Source organism: Grampus griseus (assembly GCF_964374135.1).
Source record: "Grampus griseus genome assembly, chromosome: 19".
NCBI lineage: Eukaryota > Metazoa > Chordata > Mammalia > Artiodactyla > Delphinidae > Grampus > Grampus griseus.
In genome coordinates this window covers 32,185,629-32,212,159 of record NC_139013.1, presented here as the reverse complement: position 1 = coordinate 32,212,159, position 26,531 = coordinate 32,185,629, and the positions used below count along the sequence as shown (strand labels likewise).

At 38.4% G+C, this 26,531-nt stretch overlaps 1 protein-coding gene across 6 annotated transcripts in view; it reads left to right on the top strand.

Moving 5' to 3' along the window:
* The window catches only part of CNOT1 (CCR4-NOT transcription complex subunit 1), a 100,368-nt gene that overhangs the window by 67,396 nt on the left and 6,441 nt on the right, over positions 1–26,531 (top strand). The window contains exons 19-43 of one of the 6 annotated variants that reach the window (XM_082677367.1): positions 6–134; positions 1,333–1,457; positions 1,693–1,979; positions 2,899–2,977; positions 5,806–6,036; positions 6,362–6,502; positions 7,914–8,093; positions 9,838–9,954; positions 10,273–10,383; positions 10,725–10,802; positions 10,974–11,151; positions 11,978–12,108; positions 14,616–14,912; positions 15,649–15,789; positions 15,883–15,987; positions 16,583–16,702; positions 18,688–18,879; positions 19,442–19,584; positions 20,035–20,143; positions 20,243–20,412; positions 21,068–21,320; positions 23,284–23,532; positions 24,513–24,676; positions 24,893–25,010; positions 26,157–26,258. In XM_082677367.1, coding sequence (XP_082533493.1) covers positions 6–134; positions 1,333–1,457; positions 1,693–1,979; positions 2,899–2,977; positions 5,806–6,036; positions 6,362–6,502; positions 7,914–8,093; positions 9,838–9,954; positions 10,273–10,383; positions 10,725–10,802; positions 10,974–11,151; positions 11,978–12,108; positions 14,616–14,912; positions 15,649–15,789; positions 15,883–15,987; positions 16,583–16,702; positions 18,688–18,879; positions 19,442–19,584; positions 20,035–20,143; positions 20,243–20,412; positions 21,068–21,320; positions 23,284–23,532; positions 24,513–24,676; positions 24,893–25,010; positions 26,157–26,258 — 3,950 coding nt within the window. Of the gene's footprint in view, positions 1–2; positions 150–1,332; positions 1,458–1,692; positions 1,980–2,898; positions 2,978–5,805; positions 6,037–6,361; positions 6,503–7,913; positions 8,094–9,837; positions 9,955–10,272; positions 10,384–10,724; positions 10,803–10,973; positions 11,152–11,977; positions 12,109–14,615; positions 14,913–15,648; positions 15,790–15,882; positions 15,988–16,582; positions 16,703–18,687; positions 18,880–19,441; positions 19,585–20,034; positions 20,144–20,242; positions 20,413–21,067; positions 21,321–23,283; positions 23,533–24,512; positions 24,677–24,892; positions 25,011–26,156; positions 26,259–26,531 lie in introns of all 6 variants that reach the window. The other 5 variants (XM_082677365.1, XM_082677369.1, XM_082677366.1 and 2 more) reach the window with 5 other exon arrangements.

The window sequence follows — 26,531 nt, the reverse complement described above, 5'->3', positions numbered from 1 at the left end:
AGTAGGTGGTCTTGGCACAGGCAGCCTGACTGGTATAGGAACTGGGGCTCTTGGACTCCCTGCAGTGAATAACGATCCTTTTGTGCAGAGGAAACTGGGCACCTCTGGACTGAACCAGCCTACATTCCAGCAGAGTAAGATGAAACCTTGTAAGTGGTAGTGTTGTCTGTGATTGTGAAGTGTGACTGATGCATATAAAACTTGCATGTCCAATTTGTTGTCCCTAGAGATACATGGACAAAGACATTGACTTATCTTAATATATTGTTAGTAGGGCCGTTGATACGCCTCCTAGGTCAGTGGGAGTAAATTCATACATTTAAATTATTAAAACAAAAATTTGAGGTATCATTCCACCTTTGATCCTGGATTGCCAGAACAAGGTGACTGTTAATAAGAGGTAGCATCCTTTGAGGTGTTATCCTAAAAGTAAGAAGTAAAGAGAAAAGACTTTCATCAGTTTAAGTCTATGTATGTAAGTCTTATACTTATCCTAAAGATTTTTTAGTGTTTTTTTTTCTTTTCTTTCCTTTTCTTTCCTTTTTTTTTTTTTTTAACAAATCAGGAGCAGCCAGGAGAATTTCAGATTTCTGTTTCAGCTTGGCAGTTTATAAAGTAAATAACTATATTTACTTTAATGTTTATTTTAATATAATAGCTTTATGATATATATAGCCTTATAGTACACATAAGTATTGCCATATATGATGCTACAAAAACCAATTTTTTAAGTTTTAATCTCCTTTAGTAGGTTATTTCAAAATCAGAGACGTCCTCTTTGTAAATACATAGGTATCATTGGCTTATAAATATCCTTGTCATTGGGTCTAAACATTCATCATACAAGGTTTGAAAGTATACCAAGTGACAGTGACTTTAAAATGTTAGTGTGAAAGACTTGTCTGAATGTTATGTTTTGTAGCATGCGTTGTGTTTATATCAAGTGTCATGCACATGCATTGAGAATTCTTACATGTAAAAGGTGATTTTTTTTTTTTAATAAAGTAGTAAAGATTTGTTAACCTCAAGTGAGGTTGTATTGAGGGTAAGTGCATTATGAATTTGAACCTAGTGAACTTTCATGGTGTGATAAATCCTTATGAAGAAAGTACTAGGGTAGGACTATGGTTGTAAGGCAGTTTTGTGAGAATCTTTTGTGTCCCTAGAGCACTTGAATATTGAAACTTGACCACTTAAAACACTTTATTTTTTCCTTAAAATTCAAACTGTATTGGTCTCTCTGGCTCTGCTTTATGTGGGGGAGTGATGCTTTATGTGGGGGAGTGAAGGAAGAGCCTAAATGCCCACTGGTCGCTTTTCTGTTTCTAACAGCGGACTTGTCTCAGGTGTGGCCAGAGGCAAATCAGCACTTTAGTAAAGAGATAGATGATGAAGCAAACAGCTATTTCCAGAGAATATATAATCACCCACCACATCCAACCATGTCTGTTGATGAGGTGAGTGTCTAGGACGATCTAATTCTTTATGGTTTAGGTAAATCTTAAATGCCCTTTTCAAAGTGAAATCCCAACACAAAGTGTTTTGATATGTTTGTGCATCTTTGGAAACCTTAATATTTGTCTCAAGCTCAGTTTATTCTTAAATATTCTGCTTAACAATAAAGAATATTTGAGGAATGCTCTTAATAATGGTTTCCTTTATGTGTATATTATTTTTTCTTGCTTTCTCCAGGTATTAGAAATGCTACAGAGGTTTAAAGATTCTACCATAAAGAGAGAACGAGAAGTATTTAACTGTATGCTAAGGAACTTGTTCGAAGAATATCGGTTCTTCCCCCAGTACCCTGATAAAGAGTTACATATAACAGCCTGCCTGTTCGGTGGTATAATCGAAAAAGGACTGGTCACTTACATGGCATTAGGTTTGGCTCTACGATATGTTCTTGAAGCCTTACGCAAGCCTTTTGGATCCAAAATGTATTATTTTGGGATTGCTGCACTAGATAGATTTAAAAATAGGTGAGTGGATAGGTTTCCTGTGAAGCTTCTCTTTTTTAATATAAGGAGAAACAGTAGCTTACTTTTCAACTAATTCTTGCCATGCCTTATCATGATATGTATATTAACTAATCTTCATGACTGTATGAAGTAAAAGAGGAAGAAGTGAAAACAATTGAATTCGTTACAGTTGACAAATATGTGGTAGGAAAAGTATAAAATGAAATAGCAATTTTTTTGGTTTGTTTATTGAGGTATACTTTATATACGTAAAAGTCAGTATTTCAGGTGAACAGCTCTTTGAAGTTTGACAAATTCTAACAGTTGTATAACCACTGCCACCAACACCACAATCAAGATACAGAATATTTTCGTCACCCCCAAGAAGTTTTCTTATTCCCCCTTTGTAGTTAACTTTCCCTCACATCTAACCCCTGGCAATCACTGATCTGATTTGTCTAGTTTTTCCAGAGTATTATTTAAATGGAATCATACACAATGTGTATGAGTCTGACTTGCACATAGCATGATGCTTTTGAGATTTATCCATGTTACTGCATGTTTCAGTAGTCTGTTTCTTTTTACTGCTGAGTAGTATTCCATTCTGTGGGTTCATTAGCAAATTGTTTTTCTATTCACCTGTTGATGAACATTTGGAGTCGTTTCCAGACAGTAGTTTTAGTGGCTCATTGTAATCTAATATTAAGTGGAATAAGACCTTTAAAAAACAATCAGTAATAACTTTTTTGATGTAAAAGGGGTGAAGTTCATAAATATCCACCCCCTTACTTCTTTGTTCTTCCTTTTGGCATTCTCTTCAAATAAGGTATTTCAAAGGGAGAAAGGGGGGAAATGGCCTAGACTAGCTTTTGAAAAATTTTAAATTGTGCTGCCTCTGTTCTTACATGAAATGGTAAAGAATGAATGTTTTTGTTGGCAGATTGAAGGACTATCCCCAGTATTGTCAGCACTTGGCTTCTATTAGTCACTTTATGCAATTTCCACATCATTTACAGGAGGTAAGTGTCTTCAGTACCTACGTAGTTGGATGGTTTATCTATTTTAATTTGAATTTGGATTTACTGGCAATGGCATTAAGATTTCTTAATGATTGGCATGATACAAGTATACATATTATTTGTTGCTTGTTTTGCAGGTTAATCATGAAAAAATACAGATTTTGGGTTACCTTTTGTAAGCAGTGGTTTTGCTTGATTTAATAAAAGGCTTTTGCTAGTTCTTTTAGCCTAATAATGCTATTGAGGTAGACATCTTTCGCTGTTACCAAGAATCCCTTGCCTGAGTCTAAAAAGGATTTGGAGTGGGACTCTTTGATTAAAATAAGTAAAGTTGTCCCTCTGATTTAAATGTTAACATGAATCAGAGCTGTTTCTTTTTGTTGTTTCGGTGGTGGTGGTGGTTTGGTTTGTTTTTTTGTTTCTGTGGTTTTGGGCGGGGGGTGTGCTGCTCCACGCGGCTTGTAGAATCTTAGTTCCCCAACCATGGATTGAACCAGGGCCACGGCAGTGAAAGCGCCGAGTCCTAACCACTGGACCACCAGGGAATTCCCAGAGCTGTTTCATATAAAACTTTCAGACCAGCTGTTTCTTAAAAATACAGCCTTCCTTTTTTTTTTTTTTTTTTTTTGTGCGGTACGCGGGCCTCTCACTGTTGTGGCCTCTCCCATGGCGGAGCACAGTCTCCGGGTGCGCAGGCTCAGTGGCCATGGCTCACCGGCCTAGCCACTCCGCGGCATGTGGGATCTTCCTGGACCGGGGCACGAACCCGTGTCCCCTGCATCGGCAGGGGGACTCCCAACCACTGCGCCACCAGGGAAGCCCAAAATACAGCCTTCTTAAACTACCTGCTTAGATTCCTTTGAGGTTAGAAAGGAGACAGTCCCTGAGGAAATGGACCTAGAGAATATATATTTTAAGCCACATTTTGTGATTATTCTTGAAATTTGTAAACTATTACTTTAATGATTGATTTTTAGGTGATTACTAAACATTCACACTTTTGCCTTACCTTTGGTCAAAGTCAGCTTATAGAGAACAAAGAAAGTTGATTAATCTCTATTGACTTTATTTTACTTTATTAAAATAAAAGATGAACTGCTTTATAAGATCATATTTTTAAGAAATCAGAAAGATCAGAATTTGAACTTACTTTTAATTCTATTATAATTTAGTCCAGCGCTTTCTACCTCATCCCACTGGGTTTGTTTGTAGGAGGGTAGGGTCATTATGATGGTTTAGCGTAGGAAACCATAGCATGGGGGGCAGGAGTGTATTCATGCCTCTTGAGGGGGTGGAGGACTGTGCCAAAACTATAGCACTGAAAACTAGACAGGAAAGCAGAGTTTGAAAAGCTAGGATGGGAGGTCAGAGGCTTACTACAATCAAGTGTTTTTGGAATTGAGAGCTGGAAATATGGGCCTTGGAAGACTAGAGAGAACAAGGGAGGTGGTATGAAAGTGATCACACAAAGCAGTGATCCTAGTTCCCACTGTAACAAGATACCCAGAGAAGAGAAGGGAGGTCATTGTTTATATTTCTATAGTCAATTTAAAGGGCTGTACTTTCTTCAGAGATTGTCCTTCCTTGAAAATGTCCCCCCCCCCCTTTTTTTTTTTCCTGTACGCGGGCCTCTCACTGTTGTGGCCTCTCCCATTGCGGAGCACAGGCTCCGGATGCGCAGGCTCAGCGGCCATGGCTCACGGGCCCAGCCGCTCCGCGGCATGTGGGATCTTCCCGGACCGGGGCACGAACCCGTGTCCCCTGCACCGGCAGGCAGACTCTCAACCACTGTGCCAGCAGGGAAGCCCCGTCCCCTTTTTTGAATAAAGTTATTGTATATATAGATAATAGTTTGTTTTGTTATAGGTACAAGCTGTGGGAAATAGTATCACAAAGGGTGTGTCAGTCTTCTGATTTGTGTGTGAGAAGGACTTTTATTGGTCTGTGAAATGGAAAGAAAACCTTGTCCTAGAACATCCAGTATAATGCTTACCTCCAGTTGGCTAGGTGGTGTGGTATACACTGTTTTGTGGTAATAGCTTTATTGAGAGCAGACTCATATTGCAGTGTGTTTTTTAGGCCACGGTTTTCTCATCAGCATCCAATAGAAAAGAAATTAGTTTGGGCTTCCCTGGTGGCGCAGTGGTTAAGAATCCGCCTGCCAATGCAGGGGGCACGGGTTCGAGCCCTGGTCCAGGAAGATCCCACATGCCGCAGAGCAACTAAGCCACAACTACTGAGCCTGCGTGCCACAACTACTGAAGCCCGCGCGCCTAGATCCTGTGCTCTGCAACAAGAGAAGCCACCACAACGAGAAGCCCACACACCACAAGGAAGAGTAGCCCCTACTTGCAGCAACTAGAGAAAGCCCGCATGCAGCAACAAAGACCCAACACAGCCAAAAATAAATAAATAAAATTTAAGAAAAAGAAATCAGTTTACTATATAATTTTTAAAACTTTACACGTATTAAGGGATTTAAGGAAATTTATATGCAGGCATTTGTGGCTACTCTTTTGGAACTTGTTTTGTTAGACTAGTTCTCTGATAAATACTTTAGAAACATATTAATATTTTACCTTTACTCCTTAAGGAGTTCATGGTATCCACTATATATTATATATATATTATATATATATTATATCTAATTATATATTATAGATATAGGAATATGGACCAGAATGAGGTGAGACGTAAGGGAGATAGATGAACCAAAAGAATGCTCTGAAATAATTTCTATTCTCTCAGTAGTGAGCGAGGTGTAATTCAAAAATTTCAGTTTCTGTTAAGAACTCTTTTAATGTGTTTCTCTCTCCCTACCCCCATAGTATATCGAGTATGGACAGCAATCTAGAGATCCTCCTGTGAAAATGCAGGGCTCTATCACAACCCCTGGAAGTATTGCACTGGCTCAAGCCCAGGCCCAGGCCCAGGTTCCAGCGAAAGCTCCCCTTGCTGGTCAGGTTAGCACTATGGTAACCACCTCAACAACCACCACTGTTGCTAAAACAGTTACAGTCACCAGGCCAACTGGAGTCAGCTTTAAGAAAGATGTGCCAGTAAGTAGGTCTGTCTTTTTTCTTTGTTGGATTTGATATGTTGTAATATATCCAGTAGTGAACATGTATTTTAATTTTATTATAAACAACACATGCCGACTAAAAAAAAGCATTTCTCCCTTTGTCTCTCTGCCTTCCCACCCCGATTTCCCACACTCAGCCACTATTAATAATAGTTCAATACATAGTCTTTCCAGCACTTCCAGTACACAGTCATACACACCATGTATATTTTGTATACTAAAGAAATCTGTATACATTCCCGCCCCGGGATTTGTCTAGGAAGGATTTCAGTTTGTTTATTTTATGTATTTTATTTCTTTAGCCTTCTATTAATACTACAAATATAGATACATTACTTGTGGCCACAGATCAAACAGAGAGAATCGTAGAGCCCCCAGAAAATATCCAAGAGAAAATTGCTTTTATCTTCAACAACCTCTCCCAGTCAAATATGACACAAAAGGTGAGTCTGAAATAATAGTTTATATATCACTACAAATGCTCTCTATTCTTTTCCTTGTTGGGTTGGGGGATTTATATATGACATTCTGCACCCTTTTAATACTTTTAAAGGTAGAGATAATAGAATGAAAATGAAGGGAACATGGATATACAACTACTGGTGGTGGATTTTGTAGACATTAAATAGCACTGGTATTATTTTTTATTTTTTATTTTTTTCTATTTTGGCTGCACCTTGTGGCGTGTGGGATCTTAGTTCCCCTACCAGGTATTGAACCCACACCCCCTGCAGTGGAAGTGCGGTGTCTTAACCACTGGACCTCCAGGGAAGTCCCAAATAACATTGTTTTGCAGTGAGTTATAGCCTTTTTGAAGTAAACTTGAAAATGATTTCATGATGATGGAAATTTCATTTGTCTTTCTAATCACAATTCATGCCCTCCCAGAAACCATTAGGCACCTAGTAAGTGAGGTAGAGCTTCTGAAAGGTAATGATGCACAAGATTATGTGCTAAGACAATACTTGGAAATGTCCGTTTTAGTCAACAAGATTAGCCTTAACAAGTGGGTTTTGAGATGTAATTTATAATGCAAGTGCTGCCTTTGAAAATCCCACCATAATTGATTGGGGGAGAATTTTGAAGCACTCAGCATCCCTTTTGGAAGAGAAGTTTCAAACTTTACCGATAATTTCTGGAGATATAAATTTAGGAAAACAATAGTTCTGGTGTCAGGTCTGTTAATAGCAGGTTTGTAGATTAGTAATATATCCTCTTTTGGTCAAATGGAGAGTAAGTAAGATGGGGTTGAGGGACTACATATTTTGTAATTTTAAAGTTTAAAGTGACAGTAGATGTTTCAGTTCTAATCACCCAGTTAGGGATGATTGACTCTATACTTAGATGGAATTGAACATACTGTACTTGGATAGCATCTGTCTGAAATTGGGAGAGATGTAGCATGGTACTTTATTTATTTTTATTAATTAATTTATTTTTGTCTGTGTTGGATCTTCGTTGCTGTGCGCAGGCTTTCTCTAGTTGTGGCGAGCAGGGGCTGTTCTTCCTTGTGTGGTGCGCGAGCTTCTCAATGCAGTGGCCTGTCGTTATGGAGCATGGGCTCTAGGCGCATGGGCTTCAGTAGTTGTGGCACGTGGCCTCAGTAGTTGTGGCGCATGGGCTTAGTTGCTCCGTGGCATGTGGGATCTTTCCCGACCAGGGCTCAGAACCCATGTCCCCTGCATTGGCAAGCGGATTCTTAACCACTGAGCCACGAGGGAAGCCCTAGCATGTACTTTAGCTTCTAATTTTGCAAGGAGCACGTGCTGTAGTATTGTTCACAGAAAGAAAACACAAAACTGTTATTTTATCATCTTTTAATTGTATACTTCCCATGTCATAATGGTTTTCTAGGTTGAAGAACTAAAGGAAACTGTGAAGGAAGAATTTATGCCTTGGGTTTCACAATACCTGGTTATGAAGAGAGTCAGTATTGAGCCAAACTTTCACAGCCTATATTCAAACTTCCTTGACACACTGAAGAATCCTGAATTTAATAAGATGGTTCTGAATGAGACCTATAGAAACATCAAAGTAAGTGTTCTTGTATTTCTTTTTATTAATGTTTTGAGTTTGGGAATACTTGATTGTACAGGTGTAATTGGAGGGGGAGGGGTATTGCTGTTTTCCCCTGTATGTGTATATGTTAAAGTATTTATGAAAGTTGCTCTAGGGTTTGTTTCAAATATAGAACTAAATTTTTTTGAAGAATTTAGTCTCACAGACATATTCTATGCGCTATTTACTTTGAAAGTAACCACTCGTGAATTTGTTTTCATCATTCTATGCATGGTTTTGAAATCTTTACCCTTTGTGCATGTTTTTAGGAAAACAATAGTTCTGGTGTCAGGTCTGTTAATAGCAGGTTGTAGATTAGTAATTTATCCTCTTTTGGTCAAGTGGAGAGTAAGTAAGATGGGGTTGAGGGACTACATATTTTGTAATTTTAAAGTTTAAAGTGACAGTAGATGTTTCAGTTCTTTTTTCTCCCTCCGCATATTATTTGATTATATACTCTTAGCTTTAATCCCTCTCTTTTTAATAGTCTTATAGAAATCCATTATATTGGTTGATAATATCTTTCACTATTACAGAAACAGTGCTGCAGTGAGTATTTTCCCTTATGTCTTAAGTGCCAGATATCTCAAGACTCTAGACCTATTGTGGAATAGGTGTTGTTTAGCATTCTCAGAAGTTTAAGTTCAAACTCTTCCTAATGAGCTAATGCTTGTTCTATAAAATCCAAGTATTTTTCTTAGGAGGAATAACTTTTCAAGAAAACAGTGTGAACCAGCATGTAGCTGAAAACATTCTTTGCTGAATAACTTGGAATATTGGCTTAGGAACCAGCACTATATTTAAACCTGTGGATAGGAATTTTCCCTATTCTTGGTTACGCTGTAGTGCAAAAGAATTCCTGTCTCCTTTCTGTTGCACAGCTGACTTTGTGCCATTCTGCTGTTGCTGTATGGAGTTAAGGAACATAACTATATTCAGCCTTTGTTATTTGATAGCAAGGATGATTGGGATATATAAAAATTTCCACATAATCTGGAGCAGAATTTCAAGATCCTTTCTTTTAAACAAAAGTTTAAATTACAGATTTAAACTTAAAGTCATAAATTAAAAGGTATCATATAGTAAGTGGATATATGTGTGTACCCAAGACACTCTTCATGTGTACCCAAGGCACTCTCATGTGTTGGTTCTGTCCCCCTTAAGAAAGAAGTAAAGAATTGAAGAAATGGATTAGGTATCCTAGAAATGTGATAAGTGTGTAAGCAATATTACACTGTATTCTAGAAAGTTATCTTAGTTGTCTCCAGAGATAATGCTAAAGATCACAACATTTACTGCAATCTTGTTATGTTCCTCAGTATGCCTGCTGTCTGGGAAGGACTTAAAAAGTATAGCTATAGTCTTCATTTGAATTGAATTTAGCTCTTCCAGATAGATTTGCAGTTGGGTCTCTGCTTCAAACCTAGCTAAAATTTTTAGTTGTGGGACCATACATGATACTTTTAACCTTGTGTTACTTTATACAATATACTTGTATTACCTTTTTTTTGTTTGTTTTAAATGGAAAGGCATTTGAAGGTTAAAATGTCACTGAACACACAAAATATCACAATGATACATGGACGAGATCTACTTTGGGGGCATGTTCTCTATTGACAGCTTGTTTTTAATGTAGAATAATGGAATTCTTAAACATTTAGTTGAGAATATTTTTTTATAAGCTCATTGTCATACCTTCCTTAATCCTGCACTATTTCAGGTGCTCCTGACCTCTGATAAAGCTGCAGCCAATTTCTCTGATCGTTCTTTGCTGAAGAATTTGGGACATTGGCTAGGAATGATCACACTAGCTAAAAATAAACCCATCTTACACACTGTGAGTTTCAACTAAAAGCTCATGTAAAACTTGAGAATGTTCATACAGCATATTCTGTTTAAAAGTCTTGACTTTATTTGGGGCTGTAAAAGTTTGGCCCATGTTTTGAATCCCTAATTGCATGCTCATGGCCTTACATTGTTTAGCAGGATAAACAAAAACCAATAAGGTGTGATTGCTACCCCTTCCTTTTCATAAGGCGAGGGTCAGGTTATTGATTCCAATTTCAGGGGTGAGTTTGGCAAGGTATAATTGGGGGTGTTTGTGAGGGATTTTCTAGTATATTACTAGCTTTTAAAAATACGTTTTTTATTCTAGGACTTGGATGTAAAATCTTTGCTGCTAGAGGCTTATGTTAAAGGACAGCAAGAGTTGCTTTATGTAGTCCCCTTTGTTGCCAAAGTCTTAGAATCTAGCATTCGTAGTGTGGTGAGTAAATTTTAATATTTTATTGATGGCTAATTTGTAAGAGTTAGTTTGTTTTAGCACAAGGTTTAGAGCCTATAACCTTAGTTCTTATGGACATAGAGCTAGTTCAGTTAATTTTCCTCAGGGAAACTCGGGTTTCCAAATTGAGAGGCCAAGTAGTATTATAGGACTGATTTTAATGGGTGGTTTTGGGTTCTGGTGTTTTTCTGAAATACAGTATTGTAAATGGGAAGGCTAGGGGTTTTATTATGGCCACATAGGTGTAAGTGCTTAACTTTTAGATAATACAAATTAAAGAGTAATTTTGGGGCAAGCTTATTTAACATAACGGTTTTCTTTAGGTTTTTAGGCCACCCAACCCCTGGACAATGGCAATTATGAATGTATTAGCTGAGCTACATCAGGAACATGACTTAAAGGTAAATTTGTTGCTCCTTATCCCTAAGAACACTCTCTGGCTTTACATTATTAAGATTTACAGGAAAAAGGGTATTTGGGGGGAAGCACTATGACAAATGGGTGAGAATACTGTATATTATGAAGCTAAATTTTCATTTTTAATATTCTAATTGAATACTGGAATTATGCAGTTAAACTTGAAGTTTGAGATTGAGGTCCTCTGCAAGAACCTTGCATTAGACATAAATGAGCTGAAACCTGGAAACCTCCTAAAGGATAAAGATCGCCTAAAGAACTTAGATGAGCAACTCTCTGCTCCAAAGAAAGATGTCAAGCAGCCAGAAGAGCTCCCTCCAATCACAACCACAAGTAAGTGTGATAATTAGCCCTCTGTTTATCAGATGTTCTCTTTAATGGTACATTCCCATGCGTATAACAAATTATAATTATTCTGTGTAATGGGGTGCTGAAACTGTGTACTTTCTGGTGAGCCTTCTAAATTATTAAGGAAAAGTTAGTTATGTTTAGGCATTGTCTTACTATATTAGAATCTATCTGGGTAGTTCATGTGGTATTCATAACTAATATTATTAATCAGTTATTTCTCATATCCCAACTAAGCCAGGTTATCTTTTACATTGTTTGAGGTCTCCGAGAAAGAATTGCATTGGCATGATGACCTGTGTTATTCCTCAAATCTGGGGGTGGCCAGACCAGCTCGACCTGTTAGGGGACTGGATTATTTGACCTGGGTCCAGGAGGACTGGAAGTGCGGGGGCTGTAGGAGTGTAGAATGATTGGGAGTTGTGGTTAGAATGAACCAGCTTTTCTTCTTTTTCTCAGCTCTCAGTTTAAGAATCCGCAGGTAAATCAAGGGAACAGCCTAAGTTGAAAACTGACATCTATAATATAGAATAATCGAACAAGGCTTGGGCCTGCTAATGTGGCATGACCCCTCGATTGCTTTCTGTGCCCACCATGCACCGGTACAGTTTTACATGCTTTGTTCAAATCTCTATTAAAATAACAATTTCCCTTATAATAATTAAAGGTGGAAGAATGTGACCTGTGCCACCCCTCCCCGCCATTCAGTTAGTTTAATTAGATAAAGACCACATGATGCCCTGCTAATTTTATAGTAAAGTCAAGAAGTGTGCTCCTTTTATTAGCTCTTATTTTATCTCTCTACATTTAGCAACTTCTACAACACCAGCTACCAGTACCACCTGTACAGCCACGGTTCCACCACAGCCACAGTACAGTTACCATGACATCAATGTCTATTCCCTTGCGGGCCTGGCACCACACATTACTCTAAACCCAACAGTAAGTAAACACCACCCTATTCCTAAATTCCTACTTTGTGACAAGGTAAACTGGTTACTTTCCCATCCCTCTTCCCCTTCCTTATGGATTCCTAGGTTGTAGGCTTTTGTGGCAGAGAGTAGGGATCATGAGTTGCTGTGTAGTATAGCTGAGATCTTTTTTCTACTCTGAAAGTAAGTCGTGATCAGACATCACTTATATTGGCCCCTCATGTCCAAACCCATGATAATTAAGTAAGCTGCCAATATAATCAAAGTCTCCAAGTATTCCTTATATAGTCAGAAGATGCTTAGTGTATACCATAGGTTTTTGTTCTTTCTTTTTATTATTATTGTATTTTATCATTATTATTTATTTATTTTTGGCTGTGTTGGGTCTTCATTGCTGTGCACAGGCTTTCTCTAGTTGTGGCGAGCGGGGGCTACTCTTCGCTGCTGTGCACGGGCTTCTCATTGCGGTGGCTTCTCTTGTTGTGGAGCACAGGCTCTAGGTGCGTAAGCTTCAGTAGTTGCAGCACGTGGGCTCAGGAGTTACGGCTTGCGGACTCTAGAGGGCAGGCTCAGTAGTCGTGGCACACGGGCTTAGTTGCTCCGCGGCATGTGGGATCTTCCCGGACCAGGGCTTGAACCCATGTCCCCTGCATTGGCAGGCGGATTCTTAACCACTGTGCCACCAGGGAAATCTCCAGGTTTTTCTTCTTTATTATCGTGTCACCTTAGTCTTGCATTAAGCCATATCTTTTGGAAGATAGCTGGAACTGAGCTGGTGTGTGCATGTGTGTGTGTGTAAAGTCTCCAGGCCAAGGTCTGGAAGTGGACTTAGTACGCTCAGTTATGTTTCTGTGGCCTGATTCTGTGAGATTGTCTGTTCTTAACTTCCCATCAGTCCCTTTTTCCTATACTTAAAGGTAGTATTCTACTCTGTATATTGAGGGTGATGATTGCTTTTTTATCCTCATTCTCTTATTCTGCTTAACACAGTTGTTTAGTTCAAAATCAGATTTCATGGTCTTTGCTTTTTAGAAATTGAAACAGTCGTAACGTAAATACATTGAAGTTTTGTATTTAAAGGACTTTGAAAGGGTTTTAAAGAGATCATTTTTAACCTGTTTTTTGTTTGTTTTTGCTTCTGTAGATGTGGCACTTGGTTTTTTGGGGGAAAACTAGGTCTAGAAATTATGATTCTCTTTTACAATACTCCCAATAATTGAATATTTTTATAAGTTCATCATGAATATTTTTTTAAGTTTCTTAAAAATTCAGTGAATACCTGGAAGCAGTCTTTCAATGAAGCAGGTTTCAGTGTATGGTAAATTTTTATAAAACGCTTGCTATCTTGAAAATAATAGTTTTTGTAGAAAGCCTTTTCTCTTATAGCCATTATCTTGTAATAACTTAATGGAATGTAATCTATAAAAATACTGATTACTACGCTGTACACCTGAAACTAATGTAATATTTTAAGTCAACTATACTTCAATAAAGTTTTTTTAATTTAAAAGACAAAAGTACCATGCAGAAAGTGAGCAGACAAGCCACAGAGAAATGATAGTCCCAATAGATATAACCACAAAGGATTAGTATTTAATGCATATAAATAAACCTGCAAACCAAGAAAAGAACCCAACAGAAAAACTAAAGATATATTTTGTAGAAGAAATATTAAAAGTCATCCAGCATATGGAAAATGCTAAACCTCATTAGCTGTCAGGAAAGTGCAAATTAAAGCCACAATATAAAATTTAAAATCCCCCAACTAGGCAAAAATTGAAAGTATGGTCATACCAGCTGTTGGTACAATAGAAACGGTTATGCATTGCTGGTGGGGGGTATAATATAATCATTTTGGGGAAAAAAATATGGCATAACCTATTAAAACTGAATATGTGATTTTTTTTTTTAAAGGCTTTTCTCTGTAAACTTGATTCTTCTTGCATTTCCGCATGCTACTAAAGAAGTTTCTTTTCTTTCTTAAACATTTATTTATGGCTGCGTCGGGTCTTAGTTGTCACACACAGGCTTCTTTCTAGTTGTGGCATGCAGGCTCCAGAGCACATGGGATCAGTAGTTGGCATCACACGGGCTTAGCTGCCCCTTGGCATGGCATGTGGTATCTTAGTCCCCCAAACAGGGATCGAACCCGCGTCCTCTGCATTGGAAGGTGGATTTTTAACCACTGGACCACCAGGGAAGTCCCAAGAAGTTACTTTCTTTAGGAGTACTTGGGCCACAAATTTTGACTAAGCAGGTAGTGTCTTTAAGCATCTTGTAATGAACAGTTTGCCCATTAAATTTTATCTATAATCATGTATCTATCACAAGATATACTGACTACTACGCCTTCTTTGGAGCCCAGGTTGTTTCCTTAGCTTTTCATTGGTTAATTTAAAGTAGAAATTGGTAGTTCATGGTTAACCTTGAAATAATGACAAAAACATGGGTGTGATTACTGATAGAAATTGGATTGTCTTAGTTAAACAAGCTGTTGACTTGTTTTTTCCTCCCTAGATTCCCTTGTTTCAGGCCCATCCACAGTTGAAGCAGTGTGTGCGCCAAGCAATTGAACGGGCCGTCCAGGAGCTGGTCCATCCTGTAGTGGATCGATCAATTAAGATTGCCATGACTACTTGTGAGCAAATAGTCAGGAAAGATTTTGCCCTGGATTCTGAGGAATCTCGAATGCGAATAGCAGCTCATCACATGATGAGGAACTTGACAGCTGGAATGGCTATGATTACTTGCAGGGAACCTTTACTCATGAGCATATCCACCAACCTGAAAAACAGTTTTGCCTCAGCCCTTCGTGTAAGTTGATTATTTTCTTGTTGTTGTATAAAACTCATTATTGCTTATCTGAAAATGTTTCTTTTCCTTTGCTAGTAACAGTGAGCATTTCCACTTATTATAATAGTTACCATATGTGTTTGATGTCCTCCCCTTTAGACTGTAAGTTCTGTGAGATGAAGCATTGTGTCTGTTTTTGCTCACTATTATATCCTTAATAGTGTTTGGCAGATAGTAGATACTCCAGATATTTACTGGTTTAAAGAAACTAAGGATTTTTTTTTAAAACTGCCTAAGTTAACAGTCTTGATTCTGTTTACCATGAAGAATTTAGATTTAAAGTACTTTGGAGTAGAACAGTACAAAACACCTTAAAGTGACTCTGTATGTCTGTGTGAGCACACACACCACACAGACACACACACACACACACACACACACTCTCTTCAGGTAACTCAGTTATTAATTTGGGGTCTCATATGTCATGGTTAATAATGCCTTTGTTTACTGCTTTACTGCTTTCATAGTGTTCACCATCTTCACAGAAACCTGGTAAGATGTTCCAGTTGAGTAGTATTTTCATCTTGTAGATGAAGATTGTTAGACTATTTCATGGTCACAGCTAATGAGTCATACGTAGAGTTGAAACTTCTAAAATTAATTTGTCTAAGCACTGCATTTTCTATTATCCCATCTATCTGTTTCATCTACTCACAGAAAACTTTAAATTTTTTTCTGTCTCTCCCCCTCCCAATAGACTGCATCCCCACAACAAAGGGAAATGATGGATCAGGCAGCTGCTCAGTTAGCTCAGGACAATTGTGAATTAGCTTGCTGTTTTATTCAGAAGACTGCAGTAGAAAAAGCAGGCCCTGAGATGGACAAGAGATTAGCAACTGTAAGTGTTTAGCATTTGCCTTTTAAGTATTTTGTTTTTCCATTTAAGAAAGTGCCTCATAACAAGAACCTCAGTGACTATTTTTGTTTGCAGGAATTTGAGCTGAGAAAACATGCTAGGCAAGAAGGACGCAGGTACTGTGATCCTGTTGTGTTAACATACCAAGCTGAGCGGATGCCAGAGCAAATCAGGCTGAAAGTGAGAATTGGGGGCTCTGTCTCTCCCTGCCCCATCTTTGTTTTCTTTCTGTTCTTGTTGCTTAACTCCTCACCAGGACTAGGATAGGGGGTTTAAATGCTGTTTCTGAGAAAGCATTTCATTTCACTTAAAGGTTACCTGTGGAGAAGACATAGAAATAGCTTAGATGTGCCCCCCCCCCATTATTGAAGTGCCTTTTAGTTTTTGTTTCCCAACTTGGTCTTCCCTTCTGATACTTGAGTTTTTATTGCTAGTTGGTTGTTGGTGAGAAGACGATGTTGAGAAATTTTATCATTTTTACCAGCTGCACTGGAGAATTGCACTGGCAGCATGGTCCTACTTGAGTCATTTCCCAGTGGAAAAGCTCTTAATCTATAAATAAGGGTGACTCTAACAGGTCTCAGGGAAATAGGAAACACTGAACTGTGTGCACGCACATGCATGCATATTCAGTCATGCTATTAAATGTTGTAATGACTCCTGTGTCCCTTCTCAGAACCCCTGTGCTTACTCCCATGCAAAATTTCCACTTTGATAAAAAGGTTTCCCTTGATTGTGAAGAGGATCTTGTTAAAGTAAGTTTTCTTCTTCCAAGGTTGGTGGTGTGGACCCAAAGCAGCTGGCTGTTTATGAAGAGTTTGCGCGCAACGTGCCTGGCTTCTTGCCTACAAATGATTTAAGTCAGCCCACAGGATTTTTAGCTCAGCCCATGAAGGTAAATACTCGTCTTGGATTAAATTGAGTAATTTACAGTTTAATTTGAATGTTTTTTGTCAGTTAATCTATCACTGGTTCCCGGGAGCTTAAGTTATAGGGAAGAAGATTACCCACGGTTGTTGAGTTGTATAGATATTCTTTGTATCACATCAGCATGGCATTCGGGAATTTTTTTAACTCCATGAAGTTGATTTAACTTTCATGTTTGGCCTAACTAAAGGAATTTACGTGGTGACCTCATGGCTTCCCCTGTTCTTTGTAAAAACGTTTCCTAAAAATTTGAAATGGTATTTAAACAAAAGTTGAAAATGTAAGGGGAAACATTTTCCTTTTGAACCATTTGAACATAGGTGCTGATCTTGATGGCCCAGTCTCTTGAATTCTTTGGTCTGTGTTTCCTACAAAGACGTTTTTCTGTGTGACCATTGTATAACCATTGAAATCAGGAAGTTAACACTGATACCTTAGTATCATCTAATCCTTAGACCTAATTCACGTTTTACCAAGTGTCCCAGTATTCTTTTTTTGTAGTAAAAGGACCTAAATCAGAATCACGCATTTCAGGGAATTCCCTGGCGGTCCAGTGGATAGGACTCTGTACTTGTACTGCGGGGGCCTAGGTTCAATCCCTGGTCAGGGAACTAAGATCCCGAAAGCTGTGTGGCGCACCCCCCCCCCCCAAAAAAAAGAACCACACATTTCATTTAGTTGTTATTTTTAAAATTTTTCCCACAGGTCAGTCTACTCCAGCTCCTTTTCTCATCTTCCCATGGCCTTCCACTTTGATTACAGGCTAGTGATTTTATAGAATAACCTGATTTGGGTTTGTACAATATGTTCTCAGGAATAGATTCAGGTAGTACATCTTTGATAGTAATACCACAGAAATGATTCTGTGTTCTTATTCTGTCCTATTAGGTTTTGACAGTTGGCCCGAATACTATATTTTCCATGGTTTGGATTATATACTTTCATAGGCTGCAGATTAGATGCTACAAGTGTTGCTGCTCTCAGCCTTTCCCATTATTTATCATGCTCTTTCATCACTTGATTGTATTGGTGTCTGCAAGGCTTTCCACTATCAAGTAAACAAAACACACCCCCACCAGTGCTTGCTTTGCACTGCACCACTTAGTGGCATCAAGACCAAACAGTTCAGGAAGGGGAATGGAAGAGCCCCTCCATGTTTTGATGAAAAAGAGAGAGAGAGAAAAAAAAATAAGGGTAGTTAATATACCAATAGACTTTTTTAAAAATATATTTATTTTTTTTGGCTGCGTCAGGTCTTAGTTGCGGCACGCGGGATCTTTAATTGCGCACGGGCTCTTCGTTGTGGCGTGTGGATACTCTCTCTAGTTGTGGTGCACATGCTCCGGGGCACGTGGGCTCTGTAGTTGCAGCACACGGGCTCTCTCTTTAAGGCTCGTGGGCTCAGTAGTTGTGGCATGCAGGCTTAGTTGCCCCATGGCATGAGGGATCTTATTTCCCTGACCAGGGATCGAACCCTTTCCCCCTGCATTGGAAGGCGGATTCTTTATCACTGGACCACCAGGGAAGTCCCCCAGTAGACTTTTTTTTTTTTTAATTTTTATTTATTTTATTTTTGGCTGCGTTGGGTCTTCGTTGCTGCACGTGGGCTTTTCTCTGGTTGCGGCGAGCGGGGGCTGCTCTTCGTTGCGGTGTGCGGGCTTCTCATTGCAGTGGCTTCTCGTTGCAGAGCATGGGCTCTAGGCGCACGGGCTTCAGTAGTTGTGGCGCATGGGCTTAGTTGCTCCGCGGCATGTGGGATCTTCCTGGGCCAGGGCTGGAACGCGTATCCCCTGCGTTGGCAGACGGATTCTTAACCACTGCACCACCAGGGAAGCCCCCCAATAGACATTTAAATTGCTACCTGTGCCAGTGGAAAATCTTTAATTTTTTTCCTCTCTTTTTTTTTTTTTTTCTTTCTCCCCTCTCCTTTTTTGGTTATTTCCTCCAAAACAGCAAGCTTGGGCAACGGATGACGTAGCTCAGATTTATGATAAGTGCATTACAGAACTGGAGCAGCACCTTCACGCCATCCCACCAACTTTGGCCATGAACCCCCAAGCTCAGGCTCTTAGAAGTCTTTTGGAGGTTGTAGTATTATCTCGAAACTCTCGGGATGCCATAGCTGCTCTTGGATTGCTCCAGAAGGTTAGTTCTTAAACTGTTAATTTTAGAAGAAACTAGGTTTGTAAATATCTAGTGACCTGCACCATTATCTACTTAAGTTATGCTTAAAATTTTAAAAATTAATATAAAGCAAGTTGTGTTCTGTAATAAGCAGATGATTTTCTCCAGAGTAGAGTGTTGTAAATAGTTACAACAGTAAAGTGTGAAATCTTCTCTTTTTTCCATAAAGGTAAGATTTTCTGGAATTATTATTTAAGAAACTTTGAAAGATAGCCCTTTAGATTTTGAGGGACAGTTGATCCAAGTACTTGGGTAAGGGGTAGGGTATGGGGCAGCATTAGGTTATTACTGTGTAGGGACAGTGTCACCTTTCTTGACAGGGAAGAGCACTAAGCATGGACTACAAAGAACTCAGAGAGTGTGTGTGTTAGGCAAGTGAAAGGGATTTTAGTGAATGGAGAGATTGTTAACTTGTGGCTTTAGAAGGTATGTTGTACTTTGCATTAAGGTTTGGTTATTGACTTTGATAATTGGGCTGAATACTGTATTTTCCATGGATCTGAACACTTTTTTTCTTCCATAGGCTGTAGAGGGCTTACTAGATGCCACCAGTGGTGCTGATGCTGACCTCCTGCTTCGCTACAGAGAGTGCCACCTCTTGGTCTTAAAAGCTCTTCAAGATGGCCGGGCGTATGGGTCTCCATGGTGTAACAAACAGATCACAAGGTCAGTAGCCATCTTAGAAGAGTAATATTTAGTGAACTGCTTTCTCACATACATGACCCTAAATACTGAGAATTGTTGAATGTTTGTTCTTTTTCTGTCTGGTGCCCATGATGGATACAGAAAACCAGTACCTTGTTTTGGGGAATAAATGATAGATCGTGGATTTTAAAAGGTTTCAGTGATTTCATAGAAGTGATGTTCATAAATAAATAATGTTTTAAATGGAATGCTTTGTTTTCTAGACTTCGAGAACAAAACTTGTGTTTTAACACTGGGTCGTCTGTTCTACTTCTTTACTGGTTATTTTGAGTCTTGAAAACTGATTTTTAGTTGGTTCTCAAGGCATCCTTAATTTGGAACAAGTTACCATTTAATAAAATGGGCTCTTTATTTTACCTGATATATAGTATGGTTAAGACTTTATGAATAAAGAAATACTGACTTTTCTAGGTGCCTAATTGAGTGTCGGGATGAATATAAATATAATGTGGAGGCAGTGGAGTTGCTAATTCGCAATCATTTGGTCAATATGCAACAGTATGATCTTCACCTAGCTCAGGTATGGAAGGAATTAAACAGGAAAAGTGACCTCTGGTAGTTCAGAAGTGTGTTTGCTGTAAGTGCTGTCTTTCTTACGTTGTGCTTTCTGTGTTTCCAGTCAATGGAGAATGGTTTAAACTACATGGCTGTGGCATTTGCTATGCAATTGGTAAAAATCCTGCTGGTGGATGAAAGGAGTGTTGCCCATGTTACTGAGGCAGATCTGTTCCACACCATTGAAACCCTCATGAGGATTAATGCTCACTCCAGAGGCAATGCTCCTGAAGGGTGAGAAGGAAACGCTTTGGGATTCTTGTGTATTCAGCAGTCTTTAAGAGCTTAAGAAATGACTGTATAGACTTAGTAACGTTACCTGTTATATAACTGCTTTACCTACCACATATGGTAAGCTTTGGTGAGGCCTAATATTGTCCCTTGAGATATGAAAGCTTGACTAGCTGCCAAGCCTTCTTGCTGTAGAGCAGTACATACAGCACTAGATTTGGTGTCAAGAGTCCTCTGTTTAAGGCCTGGCTCTGCTGCTTAAAATCTGATTTTAGGCAAGTCGACTTACCCTCCCTAAGCCTGTTTCTTGTATAAAATGGAAATAATATCTTGAAGAACTGTTGAGAATTAAGATGAATAACACAAAGCATGGCACATAGTGGGCATGCAGTGAATAATTTTTTGACCACGAACATCAGCTCCATTTCATTGGGCATCGTTTTGTTGTCAAGAAGTGACTTAAGTCAGTCATTTGCACATTATGTCCTCATGAGTAAACAGATATGAAGAAACCGAGGATAGTTTTGTTTAAATATGGGAATGGTAAAATTATCATCACTCTTGTGGTCTCTCTTAAATAAACAAATTGTCCAACTTGTATGTCTGTGAAATCACAGCCATGAATAGACTGATTTTCATTCTGGATTTATTGTACTAGATTGCCCCAGCTGATGGAAGTAGTGCGATCCAACTATGAAGCAATGATTGATCGTGCTCATGGAGGCCCTAACTTTATGATGCATTCTGGGATCTCTCAAGCCTCAGAGTATGATGATCCTCCAGGCCTGAGGGAGAAGGCAGAGTATCTTCTGAGGGAATGGGTGAATCTCTACCATTCAGCAGCAGCTGGTCGTGACAGTACCAAAGCTTTCTCTGCGTTTGTTGGACAGGTAGAGCTTTTGGAAAGAAAGGTGCTTTTTATTCAACATAAGTAGGGTGTGATGCCTCCAATATTAAAGCTCAGTATTATGTACCTGTGGTCAGTTACCTCCATACTCATGTAAACCAAAAATGTCACCATCATTACTGTTAAATTGATACTATTTATTTTCCCATCATTGGTCACTAAGCAGTAAAGTCAACATTTCCCATCCCCTTTAGTTCTTTTTGTCCGATTTCAGTTGTCACAGCTACAAAGTACAATGGGTCAGGTAATGAATAATGAAACTGCCAAATGTATATAGTAATTTTACCAGTTTGATAATCAGCAGTGATGGGATACGGGCTAATCTGTACAGTTCTTATAATAGCCCATGTTTAAAAAGTAAAATAATGAGTACCCTGGTGGTCTAGTGGTTAGGATTTGGTGCTTTCACTGCAGTGGCCTGGGTTCAGTCCCTGGTTGAGGGAACTAAGAATCCTGCAAGCCCTGAGATACAGCCAAAAAAAAAAAAAATTTTTTTTTTTAATTTAGAAGTAAAATAAAACACAACCAAAAAACCTTAAGTATTTAAATGGTGGAGATTTTTATTTTATTTTCTAAATTAAGTACCTTATCTACCTAAAATAGCTTATTTCTGCAGTTCGACCATTGTATTTCTTCAAACTGAGACCAAAGCTTAGGTGTGCCACCAAAGAAAGATGCAAATTAGATCTATTATCAGATAAATGACAATTGAATGTGGAAGAGCTGATTTGAATTTTAGAAGTTGTCAGGAATTGGATTTACTTTTCAAGATGACTAATTTCTTAGTAAATCATACTAAGTAAGTTTCTCCCTTAAAAGAATCGAGGGAATTATAAAAACATACCCTATTGAAAAGCTGTTACTGTATACTTACAGTTTGATTTCTGATTTGGATAGAGGAATTTCAAATCAATTGGTTTTTGTGGTCATTGATATTTCATGGGTATGGATGTGGCACCTGTCTCAGCTCTCTTGTTGGCTTATTTGCTCTTGTTCTCTCCATTTGAAAAAGATAATGTATTATACTTTTCTATTCTCTTTTGAATCCTTTTGAGAATTCCTTTTTTCCTTTTCTGCTCCTTCTTGATCATAGCAGTCCATCCTCATTTCTTCTCCCCCTGCTTAGTTTTTCAGATTTCATTGTACAAACGTCCCTTTGCTGGCCTTCTGTTTTTCCTAGGGTATATTATTGTCAATTCAGCTGTGTTATTTATTGCTTATCAAGGGACATTTAAATTGTTTTAAAGTTTCCAAGATAATGGTCAAGTTTTCATTCTGGGCTTGGTTTCAGCACTGACCTCCTCCCTCTGCAGCCTTAACGCTTGTTACTCTTTCTTTTTCTTCTTTCATACTAGCGAAATAACTTCTCTGCTCCACTTCCAAATCATATGTCATAAAATTTGTATTTTATCCTTTCTTTTAAGTAAACTTGCCCTTTCTACTTTATCTTAATTTACATTAAAATAGCCAGGTATGATCTGCGAGCATTTTGCTTTGGTACTTACTTACTGTATAAATTATTTGATTTTCCTAGTGCAGCTAGTTGGAGTTTCAAGAACTTTGCTGTTATTAGAAGAAATTATGTGAGAAACTAAAATATATGTAACTTAATCTCTTACTTGGGAGAAATACACATTGACCAGAAAGTCTTAATATGACTTAATGGTTTATTAAAAGTTGGTTTAATTTGCATAATTAACTTTTGAAATTATTGGCTATGGACTGCTGTTAAAAATTGCCATGTTATTATCTCTCAACTCCCATCAAACTTAAAACTGAAGGAAATGTGTCATGGATCCTTAATGTAAAAGTCATTTTCATGACCCCCCCCCTTTTTTTTTTTACAAAGTAAGAATCAGAAATGTGACAATAGGATTGAATGAAAGAATACTTCTGACATGAAAATTAAAATTTTATTCGTGTGTATTATCTCATTGTGCCTTGTAATGTTTTTGTTCCCTTGGTAGATGCACCAGCAAGGAATCCTGAAGACTGATGACCTCATAACAAGGTTCTTTCGTCTGTGTACTGAAATGTGTGTTGAAATCAGTTACCGTGCTCAGGCAGAGCAGCAGCACAATCCTGCTGCTAATCCCACCATGATCCGAGCCAAGTGCTATCACAACCTGGATGCCTTTGTCCGACTCATTGCACTGCTAGTAAAGCACTCAGGGGAGGCCACCAACACTGTCACAAAGATTAATCTGCTGAATAAGGTCTGAAATCCTTTCTTGCCTTAGTCTTTGCACACTTGAAGTCTGTATCAATGGCTCTTAACCCTACAGGGCCCTCAAAACATTTTGTAATATCCCCTTTTCTGTCCAGATATTAAATTCATAGATAATATGTAAATATAATCACCGAATTTTAGAGGAAGAGTATGGTGCCTTAACTGAAAGACACCCCTCCCCTAAAACAAAACAAAAACATATAACGTATTTTCAGTATGTTAATGTTTAGTAATGAGTACACTAGAAAGTATTTAGGTAGTATGAGGTTTGCCCCCATGTACAGAATCACTGTGAGTGAGATGGCTAGACATGTCCATTGCTAAACAAAAATTGGTAACTCAAATACCATGAGTGACATTGCAGTTTTCTTGATTTTTCTGAAAAGGAACAAAGCAGAATTTCTGTTTGATTTATGCAGTGGAATTGCTGGAAATTTGAATGTTAAGATAGTGCAAAAATGAACTTAGAGCTTGGTCTCGGATAATTACAAATGGGTTCACATACATCCCCCACTGTTCAGTGATAAAATCAAGTGGAATGCAGGATAGTTCTTAAATATTTCTGCAACCTAATAGCATACCTGACCTTCCATCTACTAAATGCCAAGAGAAGGATAAATCATTTGCCTCTTGTCACCTTTATGTCAGACCAGAAAAATTAGGTTGATTGTGTTAACATGATAAAATATGATGTACCATGCTGATTTCTAGAGCTTTAGAAAAACTTGTGGAAAGTATATATGTCTAGCATACTTCCATATACAGGGGTATGGAGATTCAAAGAAACCATGCAAAATTCTGTAGGGCAAATCAAACCCCAATGCATGGTCCCTTTGGCTACCAGTATGTAATTTTATATTTCCTTTCATGTGGGGCATAACGATGCAAGGTAAAAAAGCATGGCTAGACAGTGGTAAATGAATTATCTTCGTGATTTACAAGCTCTATAATCTGTGTGCTCTATAGGTCCTTGGTATAGTAGTGGGAGTTCTCCTGCAGGATCATGATGTTCGGCAGAGTGAATTTCAGCAGCTTCCCTACCATCGAATTTTTATCATGCTGCTCTTGGAACTCAATGCACCTGAGCATGTATTGGAAACCATTAATTTCCAGACACTTACAGCTTTCTGGTGAGTATTGTTGAATATAATACTGTTAAGGATTTCCTGTTAAGGATTGCTGTTGTAGTGTAGTAAAATTTGAGAAGTAGAACTTCGTGGATTTGAGGCATGTTGATTCATAATGCAGCTTACATGTTGTCCACTTAATTATATTCATGTGTTTTGTTTTGTTTTGTTTTAACCATATCTAAGCTTGTGCTTCTGACTAAGGTTTTCTTCTTTCAGCAACACATTCCACATCTTGAGGCCTACCAAAGCTCCTGGCTTTGTGTATGCTTGGCTTGAACTGATCTCCCATCGGATATTTATTGCAAGAATGCTGGCACATACGCCACAGCAGAAGGTGTGGCTGCAGTTTATCTCCTACAGATGACGACTGTAACTACCGGGGACTTATTAGCACTCTTAGTCATTCAGTAGTCATTGTACTTCTTTCAGGCTTAGTTGGGAGTTCTTATATTTAATGTGGAGTCAAGTCGTGGAGAAAGGCTCTAACAAGTACTTGACTGCCTCTGCCTGAAAGCCATTCCTCAATGATTAGGGTACTGCTTCTCCAAGTTGTTGTGAGTCTCCTTATGTCAATCTCTTAAGGGATTTTCAAAAAAAGTTGAAACCTTAGAGCACCTCTGTAGACAGCTATGTAAAACTCCGAGTAATGGAACTCAGAAACCTGCCAGTTTTACAGGTTCTCTAAATACTAAAGGCTCTCACATTCAGGGTTGAGGACCACTCGTCTCTACTGTATCTGAAAAATTCAGATCAAATTTGAGTAAAGAGTTTTTAGTCTTAACTGTGATGAGAAGTTTCTCTCCCATCTTGCAATTAAATGGCAAATGAGTACTCCAGGAAGTACCCTTGATTGACCCTTCAGATCAGGAGACTGTAACTATACTGTGTGTTTAGTAAAAAAGAAAGTGAAATAATCCTTGAACGGATTTCATTTTGTTTGACAAGTGCATTCCAGGAGGAGGGAAAATATATTGAATAAAAACTACTTCAAAATGAACATAATTGTTATAATTGGGATATGGTGAGGAGGCCAAGTTTGGGTGAAAATAGAGGATTCATGTTGTAAATTGGATGAGGTTATTTGCCAGGAGTTGAGGAATTGGGAGTGGGAAAATAAATGATTGAGATCCAGGACTTAAAAGAAATTAAGAAAACAGACCCAAGTTTCTCAGTTGGCTACGTGTTTTGTGTTCTGTCTGAAAGTTCCTCCCCCTATTTAAAATGTTGCTACAGGCGCAAGGACCTATATATCCTGGAGTTTCTGGAGCCAGTTTGTTTCAAATATCATTTCCCATTATCTCCATAATTTTGCTTATTCCTTTCTCGGGCCAGTCAGTCTTTAAGAGAGGTGCTAATGTCCATATTCTCTAGCTATATGAAAAGATAATAAAGTCACAGTGTAGCTGCTTGGGCAACGGTTTTGGTGGCAGGACGACAGCTGACTGAGGATAATTATGTATCATACATTTCTTTCTTTCAGGGATGGCCTATGTATGCACAGCTACTGATTGATTTATTCAAATATTTAGCGCCTTTCCTTAGAAATGTGGAACTCACCAAACCTATGCAAATCCTCTACAAGGTAATTAATTTGGAGTTCTAAAATTAAAATAATTAAAACTTAACACTTAAAGCAGTTAAAAACAAACACTTCAGCTGGGAATATGAGGTCTAACGTTTGTTTTTATCATTAAGCTATATATATATATATATTTGTTTATTTTTGGCTGTGTTGGATCTCCATTGCTGCATGGGCTTTCCCTAGTTGTGTCAAGCAGGGGCTACTCTTCGTTGCGGTGCACGGGCTTCAGTAGTTGTGGCTTGTGGGCTGTAGAGCGCAGGCTCCATGGTTATG